Raw genomic sequence first — 25,829 nt, 5'->3', positions numbered from 1 at the left:
CTCAGGTGAGTTAAAGTGAACGTAGCACCATATATCCGTGTAACATTTAATGCAGATTGTGTTCATAATCCGCTGTAGATCAGGGTGTATTAATAAGATCATGCCGTGTGATTCAGTCCTGTAACACATGTAGGATCTGTCATAATAACACTCATCCTGTCATCTATCATGCTTCATGTTTCTGCATGTGTTATGATTTATGTCATACTGTTGTTTTAGATTTGCACCATTTTTCTCAACTTTTAATGTGCATTTTAATGTTTTTTTCTGATAATTAAAGTTGATTGACATTTGTATTTGTTTACCTGAATAAACAACAAGTGAGAGAACAGCATGTTCTGCAACATAACTGTATTTCACAATCCATGTTTCAATATTTTCTGTAACACAGAAAAGACAATAATTACAATCACAATATCATAAACAACCAACACAAGAAACACAAATGAAACACTGAACACTATTTCCTGTTTAGTTAAATCTTTCACACACAGATTATATAAAGTCCAAACATCTGGGTATTATGATTAATTCTCTCATCTCCACTGATAAACTCATCAACTGAATCATACCTGCAAACCTATTTTTAATATACGGAGCCGCCCAGAGCAACAGGAGAGGCCTCCGAAAATAAAGAGCACAACAACAAACCGACTCATTCACAGATCCTGTAACAAACCCAGATATTAATCATGAGAAGTCATTGATATTCACTGACACATTGATATACATAAGTTTGTGAACCCTTTGAAATTTCTGCATTGGTTAATTGGTCTGATCGCAGTTTAACAAACACCATAGGGCTGGACGATATGCCCAACATTGATATCACGATATATTTCTTAATTTCGGTCAAGATGTACATATAACCAGGTTAATAATAATAATGTCCTTGAATATGATACTTCCACAAACACATACATATTTATATGTAATTCAACTGCAAAACTAATGTGATTTTTGTTGTTTATTATTTTATTTATTTTTTCATCTGGCAGAAGAAGAGATCTCGAACTGAAACTGTTCAGAAGCCTCAAAGTGCAGAGCCCTCCGGGGAAAAGTCAAAGAAGTCTCTTGGCAGCCTTTCCAAAACCAGTGTGGCCTCTTCTGCTTTGCCTGTGCAACTTGAAGATGTCGTGGAGGCAGAGTTAAACAGTTACCTGTGAGCCCCGTCATTGACAGAGGGGACAGTCCCTTGGCTTGGTGGAAGGTGCACAAGATCAACTTTCCACGACTGTGCAAGATAGCCTGCAAGTATCTTTGTGTACCAGCAACAAGTGCCCCCTCAGAGCGTCTGTTTAGCACTGGATTGCACTCGCTCATCCTTAAAACCAGCAAAAGTGGATCTGCTGGTTCTCCTAGCAAAAACCCTGTGAGCTACTGAGAACCATACAGTAGGATAATAATAGCTGCCAGTGCCATAATCATTGTGCACTTTAGTCTGTGTGGCGTGTTGCTGTTGCTGACTGGAGATAATTGTTTATTATTTATATTAACATTCAGACAGTTTTTTTTCTTTTAAGATTTAATTAAAAAGTACAGTTTACATGTTTCTATTTCGTTTTACCTAAATATTTTCAAAGAGGTACAGGCAGATGTTTGTCCTCCTTTATTTTTCGGCACTGATCATTAAGATAATATACATTGTTATTTAAAATGAAACAAAGTGTGGTAAAGCCACAGATTATTTTTTATTTTTTATTTCTGCAATCTACACTTTAGTTTGTGCGATTTGTGACTGACTTTCATATTAAAGTTTAAACTGTCAGTGCTTTATGTTGTCATCATTATTTATGCATACATTATTTATACATTTATACATCATTTATGTTGTCATATTATCACATACTGGTAAAAAATGTATAGCCTGAATGCACTGTAAGTCGCTTTGGATAAAAGCGTCTGCTAAATGCATAAATTATCATTATTACATGTTTGCGAGGCTGGAAGTTCAACAAGTCAGTCAGTATACTAATGTGATTGTAGTTGTTAAATAAAAATGTTATTCATATCAATTCATGCATCACTTAATTTTATTGCAATATACAGGCCTGACCTACAGAAAAGAGCACTTTAATCTATCTAATAATGATTTATTGCTTGTCTTTGTTGAATAATACAGAACATAAAGAACTTTAAAAAATTGCATATTAAATCGCAATCGCAATATTAGTAAAAAAAAAAAAATCGCAATTTGATTATTTTCCAAAACCGTTCAGCCCTATTGATAAGCGCTCGGAACCATTGTTTCAAAAATGATTCGCAAAGGTTTTGAAGCTCCATGAAGCAGTGCTTCAAAACCGACCAAGGGCCCAGAATAAGGGAAGGCGCCGCTCGAGAGGCAGGTGTGGTTATAGAGAGTGCTAGAGGTGCTAAGCGCCCTCAAACTAAAGTTCTGCACGCTCACAAATCCTCTCATACTCTCAGAGGTGGAGTGGTGACACCTCTCTGGCAGCATGTTAGCTTATCACAAATATTACACTTAGCTTTTTCAGCTCTGATTTTGCAGTCTATCTATACTTCAGAGCATGTAGATTAGTGAGGAAGGTTCTGGCAGATCGTCAGGTCGGGTCCTCACAGATGACGTGTTAAAAAAGATCTGAACATGCACACACAGGAGTCGATAGACAGAATCTACATTTTTATTTTACAACAAGTACCCAATTCCTGACCTCAAGTATCCGATTTCAGAATTGGAATCAATTTTTGTCAATGTTTTACTCTGAAGGATCTGAGCTGCCATCTGAAGGTGCAGATGTTCAGTCTCAGTGTTTCTGATGGCTGTAAGTGACAGAAGTGAACATTTACTGACATCATGATCCTGAACTGTGATCTCGAGACTCGAGCATCAATCCACAGACGTGTTTAAAGTTAAAACTAACACTGATTTCTCTCCGTTGATCTTGAAGGAGTCTCAGTCTCATTTCTACTGCTGAAGTTGGTTTACAGCTAGAGTTAATTATAAAAGCAAATCACTATTACATGCATATCAAGAACAAGTGCAATGGCAGTTAAACATCCTGCATATATTTACAGCAAACGTGCATTAAATAACGGCCTCAATAACAAATGAAGAATGAGACTGAACTCTTAAATCACAGAGGAAAGCTCCTCACGAGTGTTTTTCTGGGACTGTTGATTATGTTTGTGAAACCACTGACTCCGGCTGGGTTTCCTCCGCCCCGTCACTCCTGCCGGTCTCCTGGTTTTGTTTTTCCAGCAGAGCTTTCATCTCATGTGATTCTGCTGGGTTCTGGTTCTGGTTCTGGTTTGATCCACTGGCTGAATCTGCTGCTGCATTCTGGGTTTAGAATAAGACAGATTTGAACATGTGTTTTCAGCAGCAGTGTTTCTCCTCATATAAACACTCAACAGTATTCAGTACAGTACAGCTGTGAGTGTTTGTGCCAGAGCAGATGATCAGGACGTGCTATCACAGATATTATACAGGTGTTACAGATTCAGCGATCAAATGAAGGAAACATGCAGAAGCTGCAGGACTGAGAAGCACTGATCTACACAACATCATCTCTGTGCTTTAGGAGAACAGTAATTCTGACACGAACCTGAGATTCCTGATGCTGTGATCCAGCGGCTGCAGCTCGACGAGACTTTATTGCCTTCTGTGTTCACGACAAGACAGTTCACTCACACACATCTTCACTAAACGTGCTTCTGCTTTTCAGACAGTTGTTTAAAGGTGCAGTTGGTAATTTTGTCCACATTTAAAAAGCTTTATATTTGAAGAGTATCTAGCAATTTCCCTGCAAATGTAATTGAGTAAAATTACAGGCATTTTATTTCAATAAAACTCAGGTGAAGTACAAATTCCCCAAAACAGTACTTCAGTAATGAAGCAGAATTAATTTACACATCTGTCCCTTTATTATTATTATTATAGAGTTTGTGGAATCAGTTCATCTCAGGTGACAAATAGAAATGTGAATAGAGCAGGTCTATTTCCACAGTGACTTCAGTAATCAGAAACGTTTGCTTGTGTCCAAACTGATGTGTGTCTGTATGAAGTATTTAAAGACTTCGAGAAACATCAAATCACCAAGAGCACCTTTAACTCACTGCAGGAGAATGCATCACATCTAGTTTCTGATACTAACCTGACAAGACTGCAGACATGGTGTGATCCCTGTGAGGAAAGAGATTTACAGGATCATTCAGATGCTGATCAAACACATCAGACTGAATAACAGACCAGTCCTGCTTTTAACAAAGAACACATCAAATAAACCCTCAGATGTCCAGTCTGGATACAAGTGAATGAATTTAACGGTGTTCAGTGAGTGATGAAGATGAAGAGCTTCAGTTCAGTTTAGAAATGACTGAACAAACAGCATCATTGAGTCACAATCAGTAGAAAAACAGTAGAAATATCTCTAGAAAATCGATCTAGCAAATGCTAAATAGTAGTAAAACTGATCATTTATTTCCTGAAAATCATGTTTTTAAATGAAAATAAAAATCCCAAAACACCTGAAGTGAATGTAATTCATGTTCAGTTATACTCACAGGGTTCAAATACCATTAAAACCATCAGAATGAAAGTGAAGAGGAATTCAGAGGAGAAGACGACGATCCTCATGTCTCCCATCGCACCTTCACCATTAACTGAAGATGAAAACAATCAGCAGTATTTTATCTATGACACTCGTATTCACCAGCCAACAGCATGAAGCACTGATTATTAAGCTGGGGACACACTACACGACTAGCTGAAACATTCTAAGACTGACCTATTTATACACAGAAACTGACTCTGGCGTGCACTCGATGTGCATATAATACTCACATTGTTGGCGTGCATATGATACGCACATACCCCACACCCCCAAACCTAACCATTGCGTATCATGTGCACGCCAAAGTCCAATTCTGACAGAAAATCATGCCATTGAAACACTTCCATGAGATCGAAATTTCCTTATCCATTTGACACAAAACTATATAATTAAACTGTGTATATAAAATAATTTTATTTCGTGTCTTACGAATTTTTTATGTACAATTAGTTTTGAATAACTATTCGTTGTTCGTAGCTATATTAGTTATGAAGAAATTTGTCATGAAGAATAGCTTATTTGTTATGAAATTGATTTAAATATTCTTTATAACAACTTTTAAGAAAAAGTTAAGTCAAGAAGAATTCTTAAAAATATCTTCACAATGAGAGAAATCTGACATAATTTAGGCTATTTTAATTTATTCAACTGCAGATAAAAAAAAAAAAATGAATAGTCTAAAACCATTTAACGTGCAATGTTAAGTTATGAAATAAAATAAAGACAAGAAATAAATCACAATAAAATGTGATCAAGAAAAATATTTGACATCTTCACTGCATAGCCGCATATACAATCGCTGGCGTCAGTCGCAAATATTAAACATGTTTAAAGTCTTTGTGAAAATGACTGGTTTTTGAATTCTAAGATTATAATCTTTAGACACCACACACTGTGATCTCTCTGCCGACTGCAAACAGAGACTGAGCCCAACTGGAACAGACCCGGTGCGACTGGACACGATCCGTCCTCAAGCCCAAATTACATTCATAATCGGCCTGACAGTCTATTATTAGTGTCCTATTATTGCTCCATATTAATGTATGCGAATGGAAATGAGAATAATCTGATCAGAGTAACTGAGATGAAGCTGATTTCTGCCTCACAGTGAAATATTACCCCTCACTCAGTTCAGATTCAAGTGCTGTATTAGTTTATAATATGACTGTAATTGTGTAGTGTGTGATGATCAAGTGTTCACTCACCTGTTTTCAGGATCAGTTCAGTTATCAGAGCAACAGAGTTCAGTAACACAACACCGACTGATCCAAACACATACACAGCAACAACACGAGGAAGATCTGCAAGATCAAATCATACAGTTTAATATCAGCAGAATTAGATCAAATTAAACCACATTAACAACCGCTACAGAGAAAAAGCACAGAATGAATGTATTTGATCTCCACATCTTTCTAAAGTTGAGTCTTGGTCTGTTTGGAGTTTGATTTGAGGCCTTAAATATCATCAGGACAGAACTGCTTCATGAAACTAATGAGAGCTAATAAATCATATATTCTGTAGAATAATAAGGTTTTTCATCATTCATTCATTGATAGAAGTTGAATAAAACATGACAACACAATATTCATGCACAAACACTCAAACTCCCTCATATTTCACAGACAGGTTTGTGCTTAATTGAGGAAACATTATTGTGAAATATCAGCTCGAGGAGCAGGATTTCATGAAAATCATCACAACAACAGAATTAAAGCTTTGCTGGGATAGAAAATTCTGAATAACTCAACTACACTGTAAAAACATCTGTGAAATTTTACAGTAAAAATAAAGTCAGCAGCTGTGATTTCCAGAACTTCATCTTAAAATATACAGCTGCAGCGTTTCAGGATTTATAGATTTAACTTAAATTACCAGCAAAAACCTGTATTTCATTAGCTGCTATAATGTTAATATCCCATCCTACTGAAGCACTCAAATCTGTTTTGCACATTTATAATACACTGACAAGTGATGAGAGAGTTACTGATGAAGCAAAGCTCATCACAAGCTGACGAGGAAAATACTCATATATAGAAGCTGCATCATTCACACGAATAATAAACACCATCAGGATAACACACACGACACTGAGATAATGCAATTAACATTCATTTAAAAACATAAGATGCCCAAAAAAGATTCGTTCATTTTGCTGAACGAGACTCAAAGGTCCGAGTCGGTAAAATGATCCGAACTTCCCATCACTAATGTGTTGTGACTTTCTAGCTCCACCACAACTGCTTCCTTTGTTCTGTTTTCCCGCCATTATCTGTTGTCATGGTGATTCATGTAACGAGCACAGCTGTCTTCATTTAGTTCATCATCTCTGTGTATTTAATCATGTTCCTCCGTTTGTTTCAGTGCTTGTCCGGTATTGTTTGTTTAGTTGCATGCTGTCTTGTTTCTGTGAGTTTATTCTAATTAAAGGCACGATATGTAATTTTCCGCCGCTAGAGGTCGCTTATTCAAAACAAAGGCGTAGCTTGATGACGCAGAGATTGAGTGGAATCATGGCAGTTGTTGTCTTGACCTCACAGCCGGTGGACAAGAAATCAGGAATCATGTTCATGGATGAGATTATTATTATTATTATTGTTGCTGCAGTATGAAGCGGAGCAGGGCCGAGTGCTGTGGGAGCTCATGAGTATGTGAGGTAAAGCAGCGCTGGTTTATTATATTAGATGCAACTGAGTGTTGAAAATGATGGTATAACGTAGGCCTGTCGCAATAATCAATGTACATCAGTGTACATGACCTCAATCATTTTTGGTGACGCAGCTTCTCGTACATAACGTGGTTTAGTTTGTTCTTTAATGCTTTACAAACAAAGTTTAATCTGCAGATATGGTCTTGTTTAGGGGTCTGTGCCTCTGTGCATACAGACATCTGACTGCTGAGTAGTGCTTGTGTTTTTCAGCAATCGTGTGCACCCTTAATTTACAGAGAAAAGAAGGTCAGGGAAAATCTCCAGGCAAGTTCTTTATGCATTTTTCTTTTTTTCTACTTGTTACTTTGCACTTTTTGTTAGAAAATGTGTATTTACTACTTATTCAAGTTTTTTTTAAGGTATCTAATATTTTGATACTTAATTTCCATGATCTAAATATTCTTAAATTAAAAGTTTGTTGTCATTTGGAAGTGTGTAGGCTTTCTTGCATTATTATGCGGTTACATTATGATTATATATTCAGTGGCATAAAATGCTCTTTAAAATGACTATCACAATTATTTCTGGGGCAATATATCGCACAACAAAGTTGTTATCATGACAGGCCTAGAATAACGTTGCTCTGTGCTCTCGCTCGGCGGCTGCTATCAGACACTTGCTGCACACTGCAGTAAAGCTACATCGATGTTACAATATCATATTAACACTAAATGATCCTTGGGGACAAATGTGGGCAAAAGCTTCTTTTTTTTTTTTTTTTTTTTTATAAAAATGGTTTCCTTGATCTGAGCGATACAAGACTTGGCTACTTTTTTCCTAAGTTTCCCTCCTGAACACACAACACAAGTTGGGCTTGACTCAACAATGTTGAAAAAAAAAATTGTCCTTCGTGGAATATATGCTTGTTCTTTAAGCATATTTTGGCATCTTTGTATATAGTCTCACCCAACACAAATGTTTTTTAAATTCTACAATTTTAACTTCAGAGGTTCAGTTTGTTACAACACTGGTTTAGATCTCAGTCTACATGCAGCCAGTGAGCACTGCAGCCATCTAGTGGCTAATATTGGTATTTCATCAAATTACTACTTTTATACCAACATGTGACACCAGATGTCGCCAAAATAAGCCACATTTTGAGGTTTGGGCTGTTTCTGCCTACTGGAATGAATATTTTTACTGAAGGAAGAAAAAAAATAAATAAATATACATAAGCCTATTTTACATGAAAGTCAATGGAGTAATTTTAGAGGTAAATAAGGTTAAAAATACCAAAAACACACAAGAAATGCATGAATTGAATGGTCTTATTTTAGTGAAGATAGTATTATGACATGTATTTATAATGATATTTAGGATCACACCTGAGAGATCGTGCCCAGATTTGTCCACGAAGGACTCATTAAGTGCTGCTCTGTGAAGGACGCTCGAGGGTTAATAAAGGCTTGTGTTGCTAAATAGCATGTAATTCATTTTAAAACATATTGTATGACGGAGAGAATGCTGTATTATTGTTACTAAAAATAGAGCTGCATCTGAGTATGCTGTTAGCCGCTCGATATAATGGTGCTTTCTCTGAGGCAGGGTAAAAACATGGTACTCGCGGTAAATCAAGAAAACCAGTGTTGAGCTATATAACAGATCTGTTTTCTGTCCATAAATGTATCCAAACAGTCGTTCCCTTGTCTAATATAACATATAATATATTAAAGCGTCTTTGGTAATAAAACCGAACTCGAGGGTGTGACGTCACATGCAGGCGACGCAAGGACACGCTCCGTCACACGGGTTAAAATTAGTTATTTCTCTGGATTTAAACATTCTGGGAAACATCTGGGATAATGCAAGTACACAAGTCATCAGAATATATAACACTGATCTAGCGTTTTATGGATATTTTAATCCAAAAATCTTACACCTTGTGCCTTTAATATCAACTTTATTCTAGTATTAAACCGTTTCCTTCATCTTTGGACTCATTCGTGACAGTTTGAAATAAATGCTATGCTTTTCAAAGATACTTTAATATTTAAAAGGTATGTTATGAAAAAAACCTATTTTCTTCTATTCTTCCACCGTCAATACTGGGAATAAACTGTAATTCATTAATCAGATCAGTATATGTTTATTAGTGTGTATGAATGAAGCAGTAAATAACTGGACATTCTCCACAGACTTTTCTTGATTGGATTTTAATACTGTTGAATAATGAATAATGTTTTCTTGCACTATTACTCGCAGATGAATGTGAATAGTTCATAAATGTGAACTCACCTCCTCTACCAGATCCAAAGGCGAAGAACAGGAGGATGAATTGAAGTGAAGGCAGAACATTAAAGCTTATATTAGCCAGAACCACGAATATAGTTATGATCCGCTGACTTAATTTACCAATCAATCTCACCAACACTGTAGAAGAAAACAACAACAGTTAATAAATCAATCCAAACATTTGATCTGACTCTGAATTAATATATTATATATTCAAAAATAAGTACAGAAGTAAAATAACTTCACTAATTCACAATTTGCCCCTTAACCTATACAAACATAAAATATCATATAATCTCAAAATCTTCAACACACAAGAAAAACTCACTGTTTACTCTGCCTCATGTTCAATTAATATTACACGCATTAAAAGCTTTATGAAGACATTAAGACAAAACACTGATCAGACTGTACATGAACATGATATTTCTGTCCTGTCTTTAGTGTTCGACCACATCACTGAACTTCTGTGAACATGTATTCTGGTTATTAATCTCTGGTCAGATCGAGGTAAATATGATGGAAATAATATCATTACAGGAGAACAAATGAACCATTCACTCTGCTGATTATTATGGTCTGTCTCGAGCTGTTTCTCTGAGGAGGGAACGATTACTAAAGCAGTGTTTGCTCAGTTTTCTGAAGGTAAGTAGTTGCACAAAATTAATTTCTCTTAATTTTAGACAGATTTTTAGTTGAATCTTTAGTTGTATGAGCTCAGTCATATCGAGTAGATCTGAATAAACAGAAAGACCTGTTAGTGTTTGATGTTCATTCATGTAGTTTCTGTAAGTACAGTTGCCATAAACTCTACTGGAGACCTCACAAACCTCAACATAACAGAAACTCTTCTGAATGTCAAACATAACTGAACATTAGACATTAACATATGTTTCCCTTCTCTTAAAAACACATAAAATAATATTTAATTTCAGCATCTGATCCAGCCCAGTGCAAAGCATGCTGGGAACTACAGATCCACTGCCCGCTTCAGTTAATGAAACAAAAACGATTACTGTAATCCCACACAAACTGATAAAGTGAACTTCTATTTTTCATATATTTAAGCGTATTGAATAAATGTCCTCTCGTTGCTAAAGCCTGTGCTGTATCTGACCCGCGTCAGTGAGCATTTGTGCATCAAATCTGATTGGTTGAGAACCGTGAGATATCGCCACAGGAACGCCCTTTCACCGTCTGTTCTCACCGCGGCCAGATCTGCTGGAATGTGCCGCTGGCTCTGATGTCTCTATAGAGGTTAAACATGAGATATAATTCGTGTTGGGTAAATCTGACGGGCAGTCTTTGGTCTCATTCATCTATTTTTTGTTCCAGAGCAAATAGTTTCGGCTGAAGGCAAAATCTCATCACGTTATATTTAATGTAGCTTTAATGCTGTATATTGGAGCATGGCTTTTATGATGGCTGTTGTTGTTGTTGTTTATTATTCAATAAATAATATTTTACATACATGGTAGTATTTAGTATTAGGAAACGGTGTGTGTGTGTTCGTGATGGTGATTTTTGTGACATTGTTCCGCCATTAGATGGCGACGTGACTGTTTTACGAGTCAGAATTTAAGACTTTTACATTGAAAGAGACTAAAACAGAAGTTATTTTTACTTGTAATAACAGCTTGTAAGACGCAGTTAACAAATGCAGTGAGCAGCGCTGTCATCGGATCACCCTTAACTGTGTGTGTGTGTGTGTGTGTGTGTGTGTGTGTGTGTGTGTGTGTGTATATATGTATGTGTGTATATAAGTGGTTGTGGTGGGCCGCCTGGACCAAAAAATGTCAGGGCCGATGTTTGGTCCCAGTCCAGCCCTGCCCCAAATCACAGTTTTTCATTGAAGCAAAATTCACCAATCAGCATGGAGCAGGTGTGCATGTTTCAAATGTGTTCATCCTGAGCTTGATTGGAAGTTGTATGTTGCATCAATGTGAAGCACTTAAGTTAAAACAGCATTCCTTTTAAGTAATATAAACCTGATTGAAGTAGGTTACAACAACAAAACTAGAATTTATAGGTAGAATCAGATAGAAATATCTCCTTAAAGCAACAACTGCACATGTTCACCTTTTACAGTGTGTGTGGAGCAACAATCTGTGTAACTGCAGAAATGATTTGTGTTTCTGATGCGGTAGTGTGTTGATTCAATCACTGTTTACTGTAATATTCAATTGATAGTGATAAATATCTCCATAATAAACCTCTGTAATTATGCACTGTAATAAATGATTGTTGCAATTAGTTATGGCAAATTAAAATGTAGTGTTTGTTGAGAAAATGAAAATATTCAAGTTGATTAAACTTAAAATTTTAAGGCAGCACAAACACTTACTTTTTTAAGTTGAAACAACACATTATTATTTATTCTAATGTTGAATATTAATATTAATAACACCTGCTGGAAGAACTTGATTCCCTCAAACTTAAATCTGTAGATCTGACCACTGATCGATAATAAGTTTTTTTTTTTTCTCCATGTACAAAAAAATAAAATACAAATTGTTCAACTTAAAAGAATGTGTAACCCCGTTGCCTTGAAATGTTAAATTGTACTAAGTGACAAACTCGAATAATAAAGAAGAGGTTGAACAGAATCACCATCACAAAGAGGACTATAATCATGACACCCTCAAATCCACCATAATTCAGACTCTTGTCCCAGGCAGATTTAAACAGAACTGGAAGAAAGAAGAGATAAAAACCAGCAGTTACTAAAACAGAAGAACAACATATAAACACAGATCACAAGAATTACATAAACCCTTCTCACTGAACAGATGCAACATTATTTACGACACATTCATTTGAACTGTTTCTGTCTGACACTGACCCTGTGACCTTTGTGCTGATTATATGACCCCTGACCCTCACATGACCCCAAAACATGTGATGTAGAAGTAGCTTTAGCTTCAGTCTCAGTCACTGTAACATGATGTCTGTTAATTAATGTGATTGTTTTTTATAATTAACCTTAGATTATAAGAGTGATCAATGTGTTCAGTCACACAGAGATTCAACGCTGGACACGAGTAGAATATGATATACCGACAACAATACCACAGCATCAGACACTTCCATTTATTAATGTCGTGCTATTTTTAAGATTTCCTGCAGGATATTGAGAATATTTAAATATAATTATTGTTCAAGTGTTAATGTGCATTTTAATGTGTTTATAATAATGACTGTTGATTTGCATTTGGATTTCTTTACCTGAATAAAAAACAGCTGAGAAAACCATATATTCTGTGTCAGAACTGTAATTTTGAACCCATGTTTTAATCTTGCCTGTAAAACAGAAAAGATGAAGTAATTACATCACAATATCCTTTACAACACCAACACAATAAAACACAAATGCCAACGAAACACTGAATCCTTTATAATGTAAATTCATTCAGGTACTGACAGATTATTTAGTTCATGTGAAAACAATCTAGTTATTATAATTCATGAAGCATATTTTCTCTCATAAACTGTCAGTAATGAATCACCTGTGAACTCATTAACATACGGAGCCGTCCAGAGCAACATGAGAGGCCTCAGAAAATAAAGAGCACAACAAGAGACCGACTCAAACAGAGATCCTGAAACAAAACCAGACATTAATAATTACTGTATTAATGAACAACTGTTGAATGGTTTATTATAATGAACTGATGATTAATCAGCAGTGAAACACTGACCTTCAGAAACACCCCAGAGGACAAACGCTAGAGACATCAGAACATTTGGACAGAAGACGAGAAACATCTGAAGACGGAAGACTGTGTCTGGAGAGAAAACACACAATAACTCACATTCAGTCACATGGTAAATTATGATTGAATAAACCCTTTAGTATAGGGACCAATTCTCACTGTTTACTAGCTGCTTATTAGCATGCATATTACTAGCATATAGGCTGTTTACTAGTACTTATAAAGCACATATTAATGCCTTATTCTGCATGATCATATTTTAGATCCCTTAACTAACTATTAATAAGCAGCAAATTAGGAGTTTATTGAGGCAAAAGTCATAGTTAATAGAGAATTTGTCCCCAAACTAAAGTTTGACTGTCCCACTTTATACTTAGTGTCTTAACACTCATGTGCTGTTCGGGGGCATTTTAGACCCAAATGATGTTTGCTAAAATGAAAAAGTTCCCTTCACCTAAATGACCTGAGACTTCATGACTTTTGTCAACACTTGCTAGCTCTACTGAGAGAAAACAAACATGGAATGATATCTGGTTGCGTGTTAGAGTGAAGAAAAAAAATATCTCACTCAGGATATTCAGTGTCTCTGGAGACCCCACATTGAAATTAATGTCAAATTGTCAAATAAAATCACTACATAAGCCACAAGCAGAACACAAAATAAATGAAACAAACAAAAAATTATAAATTTTTTAGTAAAAAAATAAATAAAAATAAAATATGAGTCATTTTAAATTGTTATAATAATGATTTATAATGTCTTAACATAAATCTAAATAAAAACCTTGAGAAAAGATGTATATTTTTTTAAGTAAATTTTACATTAAATGTTATTTTATAAAAACCTATTTATAAAAATTTTAAAAATACAATAAATCCTCCCAAAACTGCACAAATGTAGAGGAAAAGCATTAAATTACATTATTATAGGGCACGGTTATGACTCGTCTTTTTAGCACTTTTTATAAGCTCCTGGCATTATTTGGCTAAAATCCTGTGTATCATACATTTTATTCAAGGACACAATTTTAATTTGTCTTGCTAACACTTGGGGGTGAACTAAGGATTAAAATGCTGTTGAAAAAAAAGCCAGAACTCGGCACAAATCGGACATATATACACATTTGCACACATATAATGTATGTGTGCATACATTCTCTCTCTCTCTCTCTCTCTCTCTCTCTCTCTCTCTCTCTCTCTCTCACCCTCAATAAAGTTGATTCATTAATTGCTTGAGTGTTTTATTGCTGATACATTTCTAATACAACATTGAATAATGAGTCTTAAGACAAGTTAAAAGGGTTAACAAGGAGAACAGGACATGTAAAACACAGGTGTATTTCGACTAATTAACTAAATATCACAATAACGTCTGCTTTAATGGTTGCTCACACCTTCAAATTAGTCCTACATAATGCATAAATCAAGAATCACAACACTGTCCTACTGAGCTACTCTCTATAAAAACAAACTACTGCTGCTATGATGGACATTATACTCACATCCACATCATGTTCTATAGTTTCTGTAACACCACAATCACCATTTCCAAGCTTAAACACAACTGACAAACGTACACTTTTATCCATATGTCCCAATGCTAATTTACTGTAGACATCTCAACATTTTCCCTCTTTGTCCTCTACAATATATTGCTCCCTCACCACCACAGACTTCACAAACTACAAGACTAAAGATACATTTATAAATTCCTAAATCCATGATAATAATAATAATAATAATAATAATAATCAGTTTTTGTGCCAAGCAGGTGTCATTTACCAGCCTAAAACATTAAACTGTTTAATAAGCCATATGACAACATGGTGAAAGATGTATTTATGCCAGAATAATGTAGATTTTGATTGGATACACAGGCTTATCAACATTTGCATTTAATTTTAATTTATTATTATTATTATTATCATAATAATTGTCATTGGGTCATAATCTTGCAGTTGAAACCCACTGAATTGCAGCTGATAAGAATGTTTTCCTGTTATACACATACCTTTAGTAGGAGATCTGCAGTAGATCAGACAGCAGAGCAGGAGTGCAGATCCAGACGCAGAAATACAGAGTCAAACTACGCCTTTGTTTCTTTGTTTATTTTGAATATGCGCCCTCCAGCGGCTAAAATTACATATTGTGCCTTTAATGTAACCGTTTTAAAGAAAAAAGGATGTTTTGTTATAGCTTTTGGAGCAAGGGCGCCACCATCCTGCAGTACCACAGCGTGTGACGTCACAGGGTTGGTTCGCTCCATTGGCCAGTGCAGTAATATAAGCATTTCTTTAATTTTGGAACGCACGCTTGTTTTGAAATTGAGGAAGACGAACTTAAAAGGACTGTTGAGCCTATAATAAGTGCAATTGCTTATGCATTTGAGCCAATATGGCGAGGGGACTGAGCAGTAGGCTACTACTGTTACGGGTAGAAGAAGTTGTGAACCTGCTCGTTTGGGGTGAAGAACAGTTTGGAAACAATACGTGTTTACATGGATACTCGTCAAGACCGTGATTCTGACATAATTTTGAGTGCGTTTGGTCAAGAAGACGCGAGAGAGAACTCAATTTGGTTCTCGCATATGTTGTCTGAGCTGCGGCTTTTTGATTGCGTGCGTGCGCACAGAAACGGTCTATTACAGCGCGAGTACTAAACTGAAATCTCTTTCGCGCTGTCTCACGCTTGAATGGCTTAAAACACTTTAATGTTTAAACTGACAAGGCTTAAAACATTTCTTGGGGAAGCAGCACTAGCCCGATCATTCAGATAGCTGATTAGTTAAACACTGGAGTGTCTTGTTAACCACAGGTAACATTAAGAATCAGAATCAGAATCAGAAAGAGCTTTATTGCCAAGTATGCTTGTGCATACAAGAAATTTGTTTTAGTGACATAAGCTTCTAGTACACAGAGACAACAACAACACACAGACAATAAAAAATACGATGAGAATAAAAAATACACACATGTAAATATAAATAGACAAAAATTGAAAAATAAAATGAAAAATAAATAAATTGTATGTACACTTGTGCTATAGATGATAGAATGGAAAAGAATAGAATGAGATGCAGGGATGTACTAGGATGGAGGTAGTAACAAATAAATATAAGGTTATTGTACATTTTTATTGCATTATGTGGGGAACATTTAACTGTTCATAAGGTAGATTGCCTGGGGGAAGAAACTGTTCTTGTGCCTGGCTGTCCTGGTATTCGGTACTCTGTAGCGCCGGCCAGATGGCAAAAGTTCAAAAAGGAGATGGCTTGGATGTGATGGATCCAGAGTGATTTTCTGAGCCCTTTTCCTCACTCTGGATGTATACAGTTCTTGGAGGGTGGGTAGGGGAGCACCAATAATCCTTTCAGCAGTCCGAACCGTTCTCTGTAGTCTTCTGATGTCTGATTTTGTAGCTGAACCAAACCAGACAGTTATTGAAGTGCACAGGACAGACTCGATGGCGGAGTAGAACTATTTCAGCAGCTCTTGTGGCAGGTTAAACTTCCTCAGCTGGCTTTTGTTGGGCCTTTTTCACAATGGAGTCGATGTGAGTGTCCCACTTCAGGTCCTGGGAGATGATGGATCCCAGGAACTTGAATGTCTCCACTGCAGCCACAGTGCTGTCTATGATGGTGAGTGGGGGGGAGTGCAGGGGGGTTTCTCCTGAAGTCCACGATCATCTCCACTGTTTTGAGCGTGTTCAGCTCCAGATTGTTGAGACTGCACCAGACAGCCAGCTGCTCAACCTATTGTCTGTAAGCAGAATCGTTGCCGTCCTGGATGAGACCGATGACTGTAGTGTCATCCGCAAACTTCAGGAGCTTGACAGAGGGGTCTTTAGAGGTGCAGTTGTTGGTGTACAGGGAGAAGAGCAGTGGGGAGAAAACACAACCCCGAGGAGCTCCAGTGCTGATTATACAGGTGCTGGATGTGTATTTTCCCAGCCTGGTTAGTTTGGTCTGGAGGAGTGTTGGAATGATGGTGTTGAAGGCCGAACTAAAGTCCACAAACAAGATCCTCACATAAGTCCCTGATTTGTCCAGATGTTGCAGGATGAAGTGCAATCCCATGTTGACTGCATCATCCACGGACATGTTTGCTCGGTAAACAAACTGCAGGGGGTCCAGTAAGGGTCCAGTGATGTCCTTCAGATAAGCCAGAACCAGTTTTTCGAACGACTTCATGATAACAGACGTTAGTGCCACAGGTCTGTAGTCATTAAGACCTGTAATCTTGGGTTTCTTTGGGACGGGGATGATGGTGGAGCGTTTGAAGCAGGAAGGGACTTCACACAACTCCAGAGATCTACTGAAGATCTGTGAAAATATGGGGGTCAGCTGGTCAGCACAGGTTTTCAGACAGGCTGGTGTCACACCGTCTGGGCCTGGTGCCTTTCTTCTCTTGTTCTTTCTGAAGACCTAGCGCACATCATCCTCACTGATCTGAAGTGCAGGATTGGGGGAGAGGGGGGTTGCAGGAGGTGTGAATGGTTGTGTAGAGAGATGGTCAGAACGGATGTGGGGATTTCAAATCTACAATAAAACTCATTCAGTTCTTCAGCAAGTTGTTGATTTGCCTCAATGCTGGGGGATGGTGTCTTGTAGTTGGTGATGGCTTTCAGACCTTTCCACACTGAAGCTGAGTCATTGGAAGTGAACTGATCTTCCAACTTTTTAGCGTAGGTCCTTTTAGACACTCTAATCTCCTTATTCAGTGTGTTCCTGGCCTGATTGTACAAGACTCTGTACCCATTTCTGTAGGCATCCTCTTTGGCCTGATGAAGATGTCTGAGTTTTGCTGCAAACCATGGCTTATCATTGTTGAAAGTTAAATAAGTCCTGGTAGGAATGCATATATCCTCATAGAAACTAATATAGGATGTTACAGTCTCTGTGAGTTCGTCCAGATCGGTGGTAGCAGCTTCAAAAACACTCCAATCAGTGGAGTCGAAAAAGGGTTGTAAAACCCACTCTGTTTCGTTGGTCCATCTCTTTACAGTCTTTACTGCAGGTTTAGCAGATTTCAATTTTTGCCTTTAGGTCGGTATAAGATGAATCAGGCAGTGATCAGAGAGCCCCAAAGCTGGCCGTTGGACAGAGTGGTATGCATCCTTTATTGCTGCATAACAGTGATCCAGTATATTACTGTCTCTGTGGGACATGTAACATTGCAGCATGTAGTAAGCATATTGTATTCACAGGTGAACAAAAAATATCTTGCATACCACTACTGGTGAACGAGCCAGTTTAATGCAAATATGTCTGTGTAGCTGTCGCAGAAAGGGTTGTATTTTCTTTTAAGTATTTCAGTCATTTATTTTGTGAAAAGGTATTTAGTTCACATATGGTGTGTAATGTATTATGAATGTTCATTTGGAAATTGTTTTTGAGTATTATAAATACTGGGTAATAGTGACACCTACAGGTGAAATATGTGTAACGTTAGTTGAATTTGTCACGTGATCTAGCTAGCCATGTGAGTATCAGATCCACAAAGAAATGCACACATGCTAAGAGCTGTTCGATTGTAAGATTATTTGTTAGAAGGAATGTCTACATAAATGTATCCTAATGTCTCCTGGATTTCTAATTAGAAGGTGCACATGGTATGTTGTTTATTCTTTGGATTTCATCTGTTAATTTGCAAAGTTAATGTACTGTGTGTATTGATATTGGTTCAGTAAGAAACAGACTTGGTTAAATTGTGGTAAAAACAGAAACACACTCACACGTTACTCAGTTGAAGCGTGATTCTTTTAATCAGAAGAAAACCTTCAGGAGCCGTTACAGTCTGAAAGATCTGACGTATGCCAATAGCACGAGGATATCGTCACGTTCTCCCGAGACCAGTCGGATCTCGTCACTCCCCTAGTGGGGAGTGCAACCACACTTCTCTAGGATGCATGAAACTTGTTTCAAACATGTAGATACGATACTCCTATTTTAAACTCTTGGTAGCTTCAAAAGCACTTAAAATGAACAAAATCCCTTCTTCCAAATTTCCCTAAAACTGATTCAAACATAAAATCTTCTGAATAGACCGTTGAGATTAAGTTAATGTTCTTCAACTTGACCATTCTGTGTATTTTTGCCTATTAGACGGGTATGTCCGATGCAGTTGTTTTGATAGAGGTGAACAAGCTACATTTCTAGTTTCAACATTATTTGCTCTTCAGCTGTTTCTCTCTAAAGGAACAGTTGTGGCCTAATGATTATAGAGGCAAACTTATAACCCGAAGGCCATAGGTTCAATTCTCAGTACCAGCAGCAAATGTAGGAAGGGGAGTGAAGAACAGCACTCTCTTCCAAACCCCCTAAAAATGAAGATACCAAAAGAAGAGTTTAAAAAGGAAAGGACGTGACGTGTGGCCAAGTATGGTGTCCCATACTCGTAATTTGTGCTCTGCATTTCACCCATCCAAGTATTCTCATAGTAATCTCACAGCAGTAAGTAGTGAACACACACACACACACTGGGAACACACACCCGGAGCAGTGGGCAGCAATTTCCGGGGAGCAGTTGGGGGTTCAGTTCTTACTCAAGGGTCTCATCTCAGTCGAGGTATTGAGGGTGGAAGAGAGCGCCTTTACAAGTCTGACTCTTTAACCATTAGGCCACGACTGCCCTGAACCAAAATCTACAGAACCAAAGTAAGAACCAAAATCTAAAAGGATATTAGGATTAGTGGTTGACTGATATATCGCCAAGGCCAATATATCGACCGATATCTGCCATTTTTCAAATATCGGCATTGGCCGATAAGTTTTTCTGTTTGGCCGATGTGTTCGAGGTGAGACTTTTATTTTGACAGCGCACAGTGCTCACATTCTCCCTCTTGTTCGCTGTTGTCATTCAGTTCTGTCTAATATGGATAGAAGTCTGTCTAATGATCAGATAGAACTGTTAAACAAAGGAATTAAAATGTATACAAAAAAGTATTATAACGATTGCTTTAATATTATTAAAGGCTAATTATAATACTTTCTCGTTTGCCGTCAGCATTCCGCAAATACGCATTTATATAATTTAAACAAATCTTTGAATGACTAATGAACATTTAATTTCACAAACCTTGCAGACTTAGTCGAATCTAGTTGAGATCTTGTGAAGTGTGCATGTGACCTGCATAATCGTGTGTTCTCTGACGGTCGGTCATATGGTCCGTGTGAATTGAATACGGACAGGAGGAGAGTTCAGCTTCACTGGAGATGCGCGATCGACAAACTTTAAACTCGTGACTGATTTCAAATTATGCTGCGCTGTATGCATTTGCCCACTGTCATATTCATGTCATTTTCACTCTGTGCTGTATGTAAAATGAGTGTTACCTTGACTTTATTTGAAAAAATATGATTCCCAATGCACACAAACTTCCCAGAATACTGAGTGCCCTGTTGGTTACAGTGTTTTTAATTATATTTTAATTATATATTTATTTATTTGTGAAAAATACTTTGTCTTCTAGAGTATAAGTATGTTTATTTTACACGTTTATTTTTTAATTCATTTTCAAATGATTTCAAATTTCTTAAATATTAATTAAAAGGAACAAATTATATCGGCTTTATATCGGCCACCCTGCTTTCCAAGATATCGGCATCGGTATCGGCTGTCAAAAAACACATATCGGTCGACCACTAATTAGGATATATTTCATATTTCTTGAGTTACAGGCATGCAAACTTTAGCGGGAAAAAAATATATATATATTGTAAGGAGGACAAGAGAGCTCTCTCGGCCACCATACTATTGGCATATAATGCAAAGATTGCTAAAGGCAACAGATTTTACTAAAGGCAACAGACCTTCTAATCTCTGTGTAAAAATAAAATAATGATGCTGCCATCTTTTTGCCAAATTTAGTTGATTAGACACGGCATGACCCTGCGGCCATTAAACGTTCCACTTTACAAAGTATGACACGCCTGTTACTCACCCAGTTGCTCCAGTACTACAGTTGCATTGGCTGAAAGTCCTCCAGCAAACACCTCACACATGTAAACTCCTTTATCCTCAGTTCTGATGCTCTTCAGTCTGAGAGAGAAGTTTCCTTTGGGGATTTCAGCAGTGAAGAGCTCAACTCTGTCTATGTATCGCTCATTTGATGAATGTGCCTCATTGTTTTGGTAGAGCAGAACCTGAATATCTTCATCTGTTTTCTTCCATGAAACCTCCTCAAAGTCTTCAGGTGGGATGTGAGAGTCTACAGAGCAGTTCAGAGTGACGTCTTCACCCACAGACGCAGATATGGAGCGACTCGATCCTGATACTAGCAAACGCTCTGAAAAAAACAAACAGTGTAAATACACATTCGGTAATTAGTTTCTGTAAAATCATAATGAAAATAATGGAAGGAGCTCATGTGTTCAATACTCACCAGCATTAACTTTTATTTGAACCACAGTCTCACCAGACTCTTGCTGACTGTGAACTTTACATTTATACTGTCCCTCATCTTCAGCTCTCAGATCGTCCAGCCGGAGGGAGAAGTTTCCATGTTGAATCTGATCAGTGAAGAAATGAGCTCTATCCTGATAATCCTGGTGCTGGGCCTCTGCTCGACTCTCACCGTCCTGATACAGATGAACCAGAGTCTCTGAGTCTGTTCTTCTCCATTCCACCTCCAGATCCTCCACTGATAAAAGTTCATCAACAGAACAGGGCAAAACCACGGAGGATCCCAGAGGAGCAACCAGAGGACCAGAGGGACCTTTTACAATCAAACCTGTGACAGAGAAATCAAATAAAGCTTGTTGTAGTTTCTCAGTGCATACATGGATAAATACTAACACAGAGCATCATTACTGACATGAACAAGTATTTATGTACAGCAGGTGCATTCAGCGGTGTCGCTAGGACATTTGTTTTACAATCATCAAACTGTGATTATAGAGGAGAGGGAAGAAACTAACGTAATGTGTAGTTTTTCATAGTGTGTGTGTGTGTGTGTGCGTGTGTCAGTGTGTGCGTGTGTCAGCGTGTGCGTGTGTGTCAGTGTGTGTGTGTGCGTGTGTGTGCGCGTGTGCGTGTGCGTGTGTGAGTTGACACAAATTTGTATAATAACATGGGTATGACATTATTATTACAACGAGAAGGTGATTTATGAGGACATTTTCAGTGTCCCCGTAATTCAAAAGGCTTATAAATAATTCAGAATGAGTTTTTTTGAAAATCTAAAAATGTAGAAAGTTTCCTGTGAGGGGTAGGTTTAGGTGTAGGGTTGGTGTAGGGCAATAGAAAATACGGTTTGTACAGTATAAAAACCATTACACCTATGGAGAGTCCTCATAAACCATAAAAACAAACCTGTGTGTGTGTGTAAACATGTTTATCTATCCCGGTGGGGACTTAAACCTAAATACACACCAACTCATGGGGACTCGTGTCACTGTGGGGACCTAAATTGAGGTCCCCATGGGTACAGAAGCTTATAAATCATACAGAATGAGTTTTTTTGAGATTGTAAAAATGCAGAAAGTTTTCTGTGAGGGGTAGGTTTAGGTGTAGGGTGATAGAAAATACGGTTTGTACAGTATAAAAACCAGAGAGATGTTTCTTTGTGTTCATCTCATCCACTACCTCAAACATTGTTCTTTTAAATGTAAAATGTATATAAAACTGGATTCAGTCCTGAATGGTTTTAATTCAAATGCTCCATGGGTGTGTCTTCAAATTTACAAATCCCTGATTATCTGTCTCACATTAAGTTCTGTTTTTTGCTTTTGCACTTCACAAGCAAACGGTGTTTATGAATAATTAACAAAAAATTATTTCACTTTCATTGTTTTAGAAAAACAGGTTGTAAACACTGGGTCAAATCAGGTAACCAGGAAATATGACCTGATTAAAAAATATATGTCAATGTAGGACACAGACTGACACACCTCAACATGACAACAGCTGACATGAATGTTACCAAACCAATGTTAATCAAAAGTAAAACAGTATTTGAGCTGCTTCTTGGTCTTCCAGCTCTGCTCACTCTGGACATTCAACTTCATGTGGTGCAGCACATCCATAAAAATAAAAAATCCTAAAAATACTTGATTAAAATTTTATTTTTATAAACCAGTTCTACTTTACTGTGGAGTTTTGTTGAACTGAAGTTAATCCAGATAAACCAGTTATGATTAAGCTGGAAAGACATCACTATGAAACAATGAAACGGCACCTCATTCTGAGAAGATGAAGAACTGAGGATGAGTTTCTCTCTAAATTAAAATACTCTTGTAGTAGCAAAGAGATTTGGTTGTGGAAGCAGATCTGTGCCGATCAAAACTTGTTTTGTACACTTCAGTAAACATACGGAAGACTATTCACTTTACAATCTTTAATTTTTCACTCTTTTCAGATATATTGCATTATGAAGACATATTTTTCTTAATCTGTCGGCTATAGAGGCACTGGTCTGATCCGAATATGTTCATTTATTTTTGCAGCCATTTGTCAGCGACTGTAAGTGGCCATTTTATCGTCTCATACAAGACCTTACAAAGCCTTATGATGCAGCACGACGAAGGGCAGCCAGGATTCAGGGGCCTTGAAGCCAAAATATAGTTCAGAAATGAAAATAAAGAAAGAATTTACCATTGAGAATAGTTTTGTTGAACACACAGAGAGAGAGAGATGACCACACACAGAGAGAGAGAGAGAGAGAGAGAGAGAGAGAGAGAGAGAGAGAGAGAGAGAATATAATCATATAATAATAGCCTACATACCATCGGCGATCATCAGCAGCACTGACATCAAAACACAGCTCGTTCGGCGCATCTTCAAACGCTAAATTAAACCAAAACGACCATGTCCTTTAGCTATAGATTAGCACAAATATAGATGTTTCGCTGACGGAAGCTCGTGGTCGTGAAATGTCCGCGGATCAATTTTACTTTCACTTGTATTCTTTACTTTCGATTTCAATGTTCGTCCGGCTGCATCGAGTCAGCTGATCAGGAAGTCTTCTTACTGAAATATAGGCAGTGCAATGAACACATACTCATATGATCAATCCCAGAGAAAGTAATCATGTCTCTATAACAGAGCATCACCAAACTACAGGTTTTCCACTGTGGTCAAGCCGGCCGCTGTTTGAAAATACACGCTCAATACAGATTAAAAAAGAGTTTGTGCGCCTATATTTCTATGATTACGATCATTTCAGAAACAACAGAGAGAGAAGGCGCTTTCAGAGCGCTTTTCCTTGACCTGCCCAGCATTGTGAACATGGGCTGCAGCCCAGGGCCCCGAGGGGCCCCCGAGTCAATTCTCTTTTGCATTTTTATAGGGTTGCCAACCGTTCCGTATATTACGCAATCGCCTTGTGTGCAGTGAGGGGCTACTGCGTATTTAAAGCATCAATGTGTCCCGTATTTGCAGGCATACACCGTATCAGATTCAGAATCAGAATCAGAATCAGAATGAGCTTTATTGCCAGGACTGTTTACACAAACAACAGAATGACAGTGACAGAACAAAAAAAACACAGATAATAAAAAATAAATAGTCAAATAAGGAATAAAAAATATACAAATCGGCAATTGTATGTACAGGTATATAACAATAGACCACCTAGACCATACAAATAACAAATAAGTTATTATTTTTCCAAAGCATTGATTGAATTGCTCAAGGAAGTCTTTAAGACCAAGCGGAATCCTCTGCCGCCTAGTCGCTCCCGTTTAACAGCGAGCGGGACTCGTGTTTTGATTTCTGCAAATCAGTTTAGTTGAATGCAAAGACTATTATGGATCGTAAGCACAACATCCAGCTAGAAAACATACTATCTACCTTTTACTATTTGCAATAGTTGGACCGAGGCTATGGAATAAACTTCCTTTATCTGTGAAAGCTTCAAATTCTGTCTATGAGTTTAAAACTACATTTAAATCTTATTTTCTTATTGGCTTTTTAAATTGTGTATGTTAAATTATCTTTTGAGTTTACTGATGTTAATCTTTTTACTGGTTTTTATTTTATTTGTACAGCACTATGGTCAACTGCTGTTGTGTTTATCGGTGCTTAATAAATACAAATACCTGAGGGAAGATGTCTTTCACTATTGTAAGTTAATGTTGTTAAATAGAGAAACAAAATTATATATTTTTAAAATGTCTATAACTTCTAGCGCATTAAAAGAAGAGCAGGAAGAAGCCCTTTTAGTGGTGAGTGATGTTTAATTTTATTTGCTGGGCTGTTGCTGATTTGTAAGATTATTAGGCTATACTCGATAATATTGTTTAATTTACGTACATAATGTTTTACCTCCTATGGGATTATGACATGCGCATTTAGTTTTTATTTCACGAGTATATAATAGTGTGCATCTTTATACAGTGTTTGATCGCATTTTTTATTTTGATTGGAGTGTAACGGAAAGGGGGGAGGGGGGGCTAGCCCAGGGCCCCGCAAAGGCTTAAAGGGGTCATATGATGTTGCTAAAAAGAACATTATTTTGTGTATTTGGTGTAATGAAATGTGTTTATGCTGTTTAAGGTTAAAAAAACACATTATTTTCCACATACTGTACATTATTGTTTCTCCTCTATGCCCCGCCTTTTTGAAACGCATCGATTTTTACAAAGCTCATCGGTCTGAAAAG

The 25,829-nt window shown here is 37.2% G+C and overlaps 1 protein-coding gene across 1 annotated transcript; it reads right to left on the bottom strand.

Annotated features, from left to right (window-relative positions):
- Positions 1-2,713: 2,713 nt before the first annotated feature.
- LOC107659272 (uncharacterized) lies at positions 2,714-24,415 on the bottom strand. Its single transcript, XM_016448156.1, has 15 exons — positions 23,953-24,415; positions 21,612-21,959; positions 21,166-21,515; positions 17,858-18,008; positions 15,241-15,303; positions 13,215-13,301; positions 13,023-13,115; positions 12,742-12,816; positions 12,090-12,206; positions 9,520-9,654; positions 5,780-5,875; positions 4,525-4,623; positions 4,116-4,144; positions 3,567-3,623; positions 2,714-3,301 (listed from the first exon to the last, which is right to left on the bottom strand). Exons 1-15 carry the CDS (start codon positions 24,002-24,004, stop codon positions 3,140-3,142), a joined length of 1,914 nt encoding a protein of 637 aa, XP_016303642.1. The 5' UTR covers positions 24,005-24,415; the 3' UTR covers positions 2,714-3,139.
- Between the last annotated feature and the right edge of the window lie 1,414 nt (positions 24,416-25,829).

The sequence above is a fragment of the Sinocyclocheilus anshuiensis genome, unplaced genomic scaffold (assembly GCF_001515605.1).
Source record: "Sinocyclocheilus anshuiensis isolate Anshui unplaced genomic scaffold, SAMN03320099.WGS_v1.1 scaffold1193, whole genome shotgun sequence".
Classification (NCBI taxonomy): Eukaryota; Metazoa; Chordata; class Actinopteri; order Cypriniformes; family Cyprinidae; genus Sinocyclocheilus; species Sinocyclocheilus anshuiensis.
The sequence above is the reverse complement of the archived record's forward strand: the minus strand, read 5'-3'. Positions and strand labels throughout refer to the sequence as shown.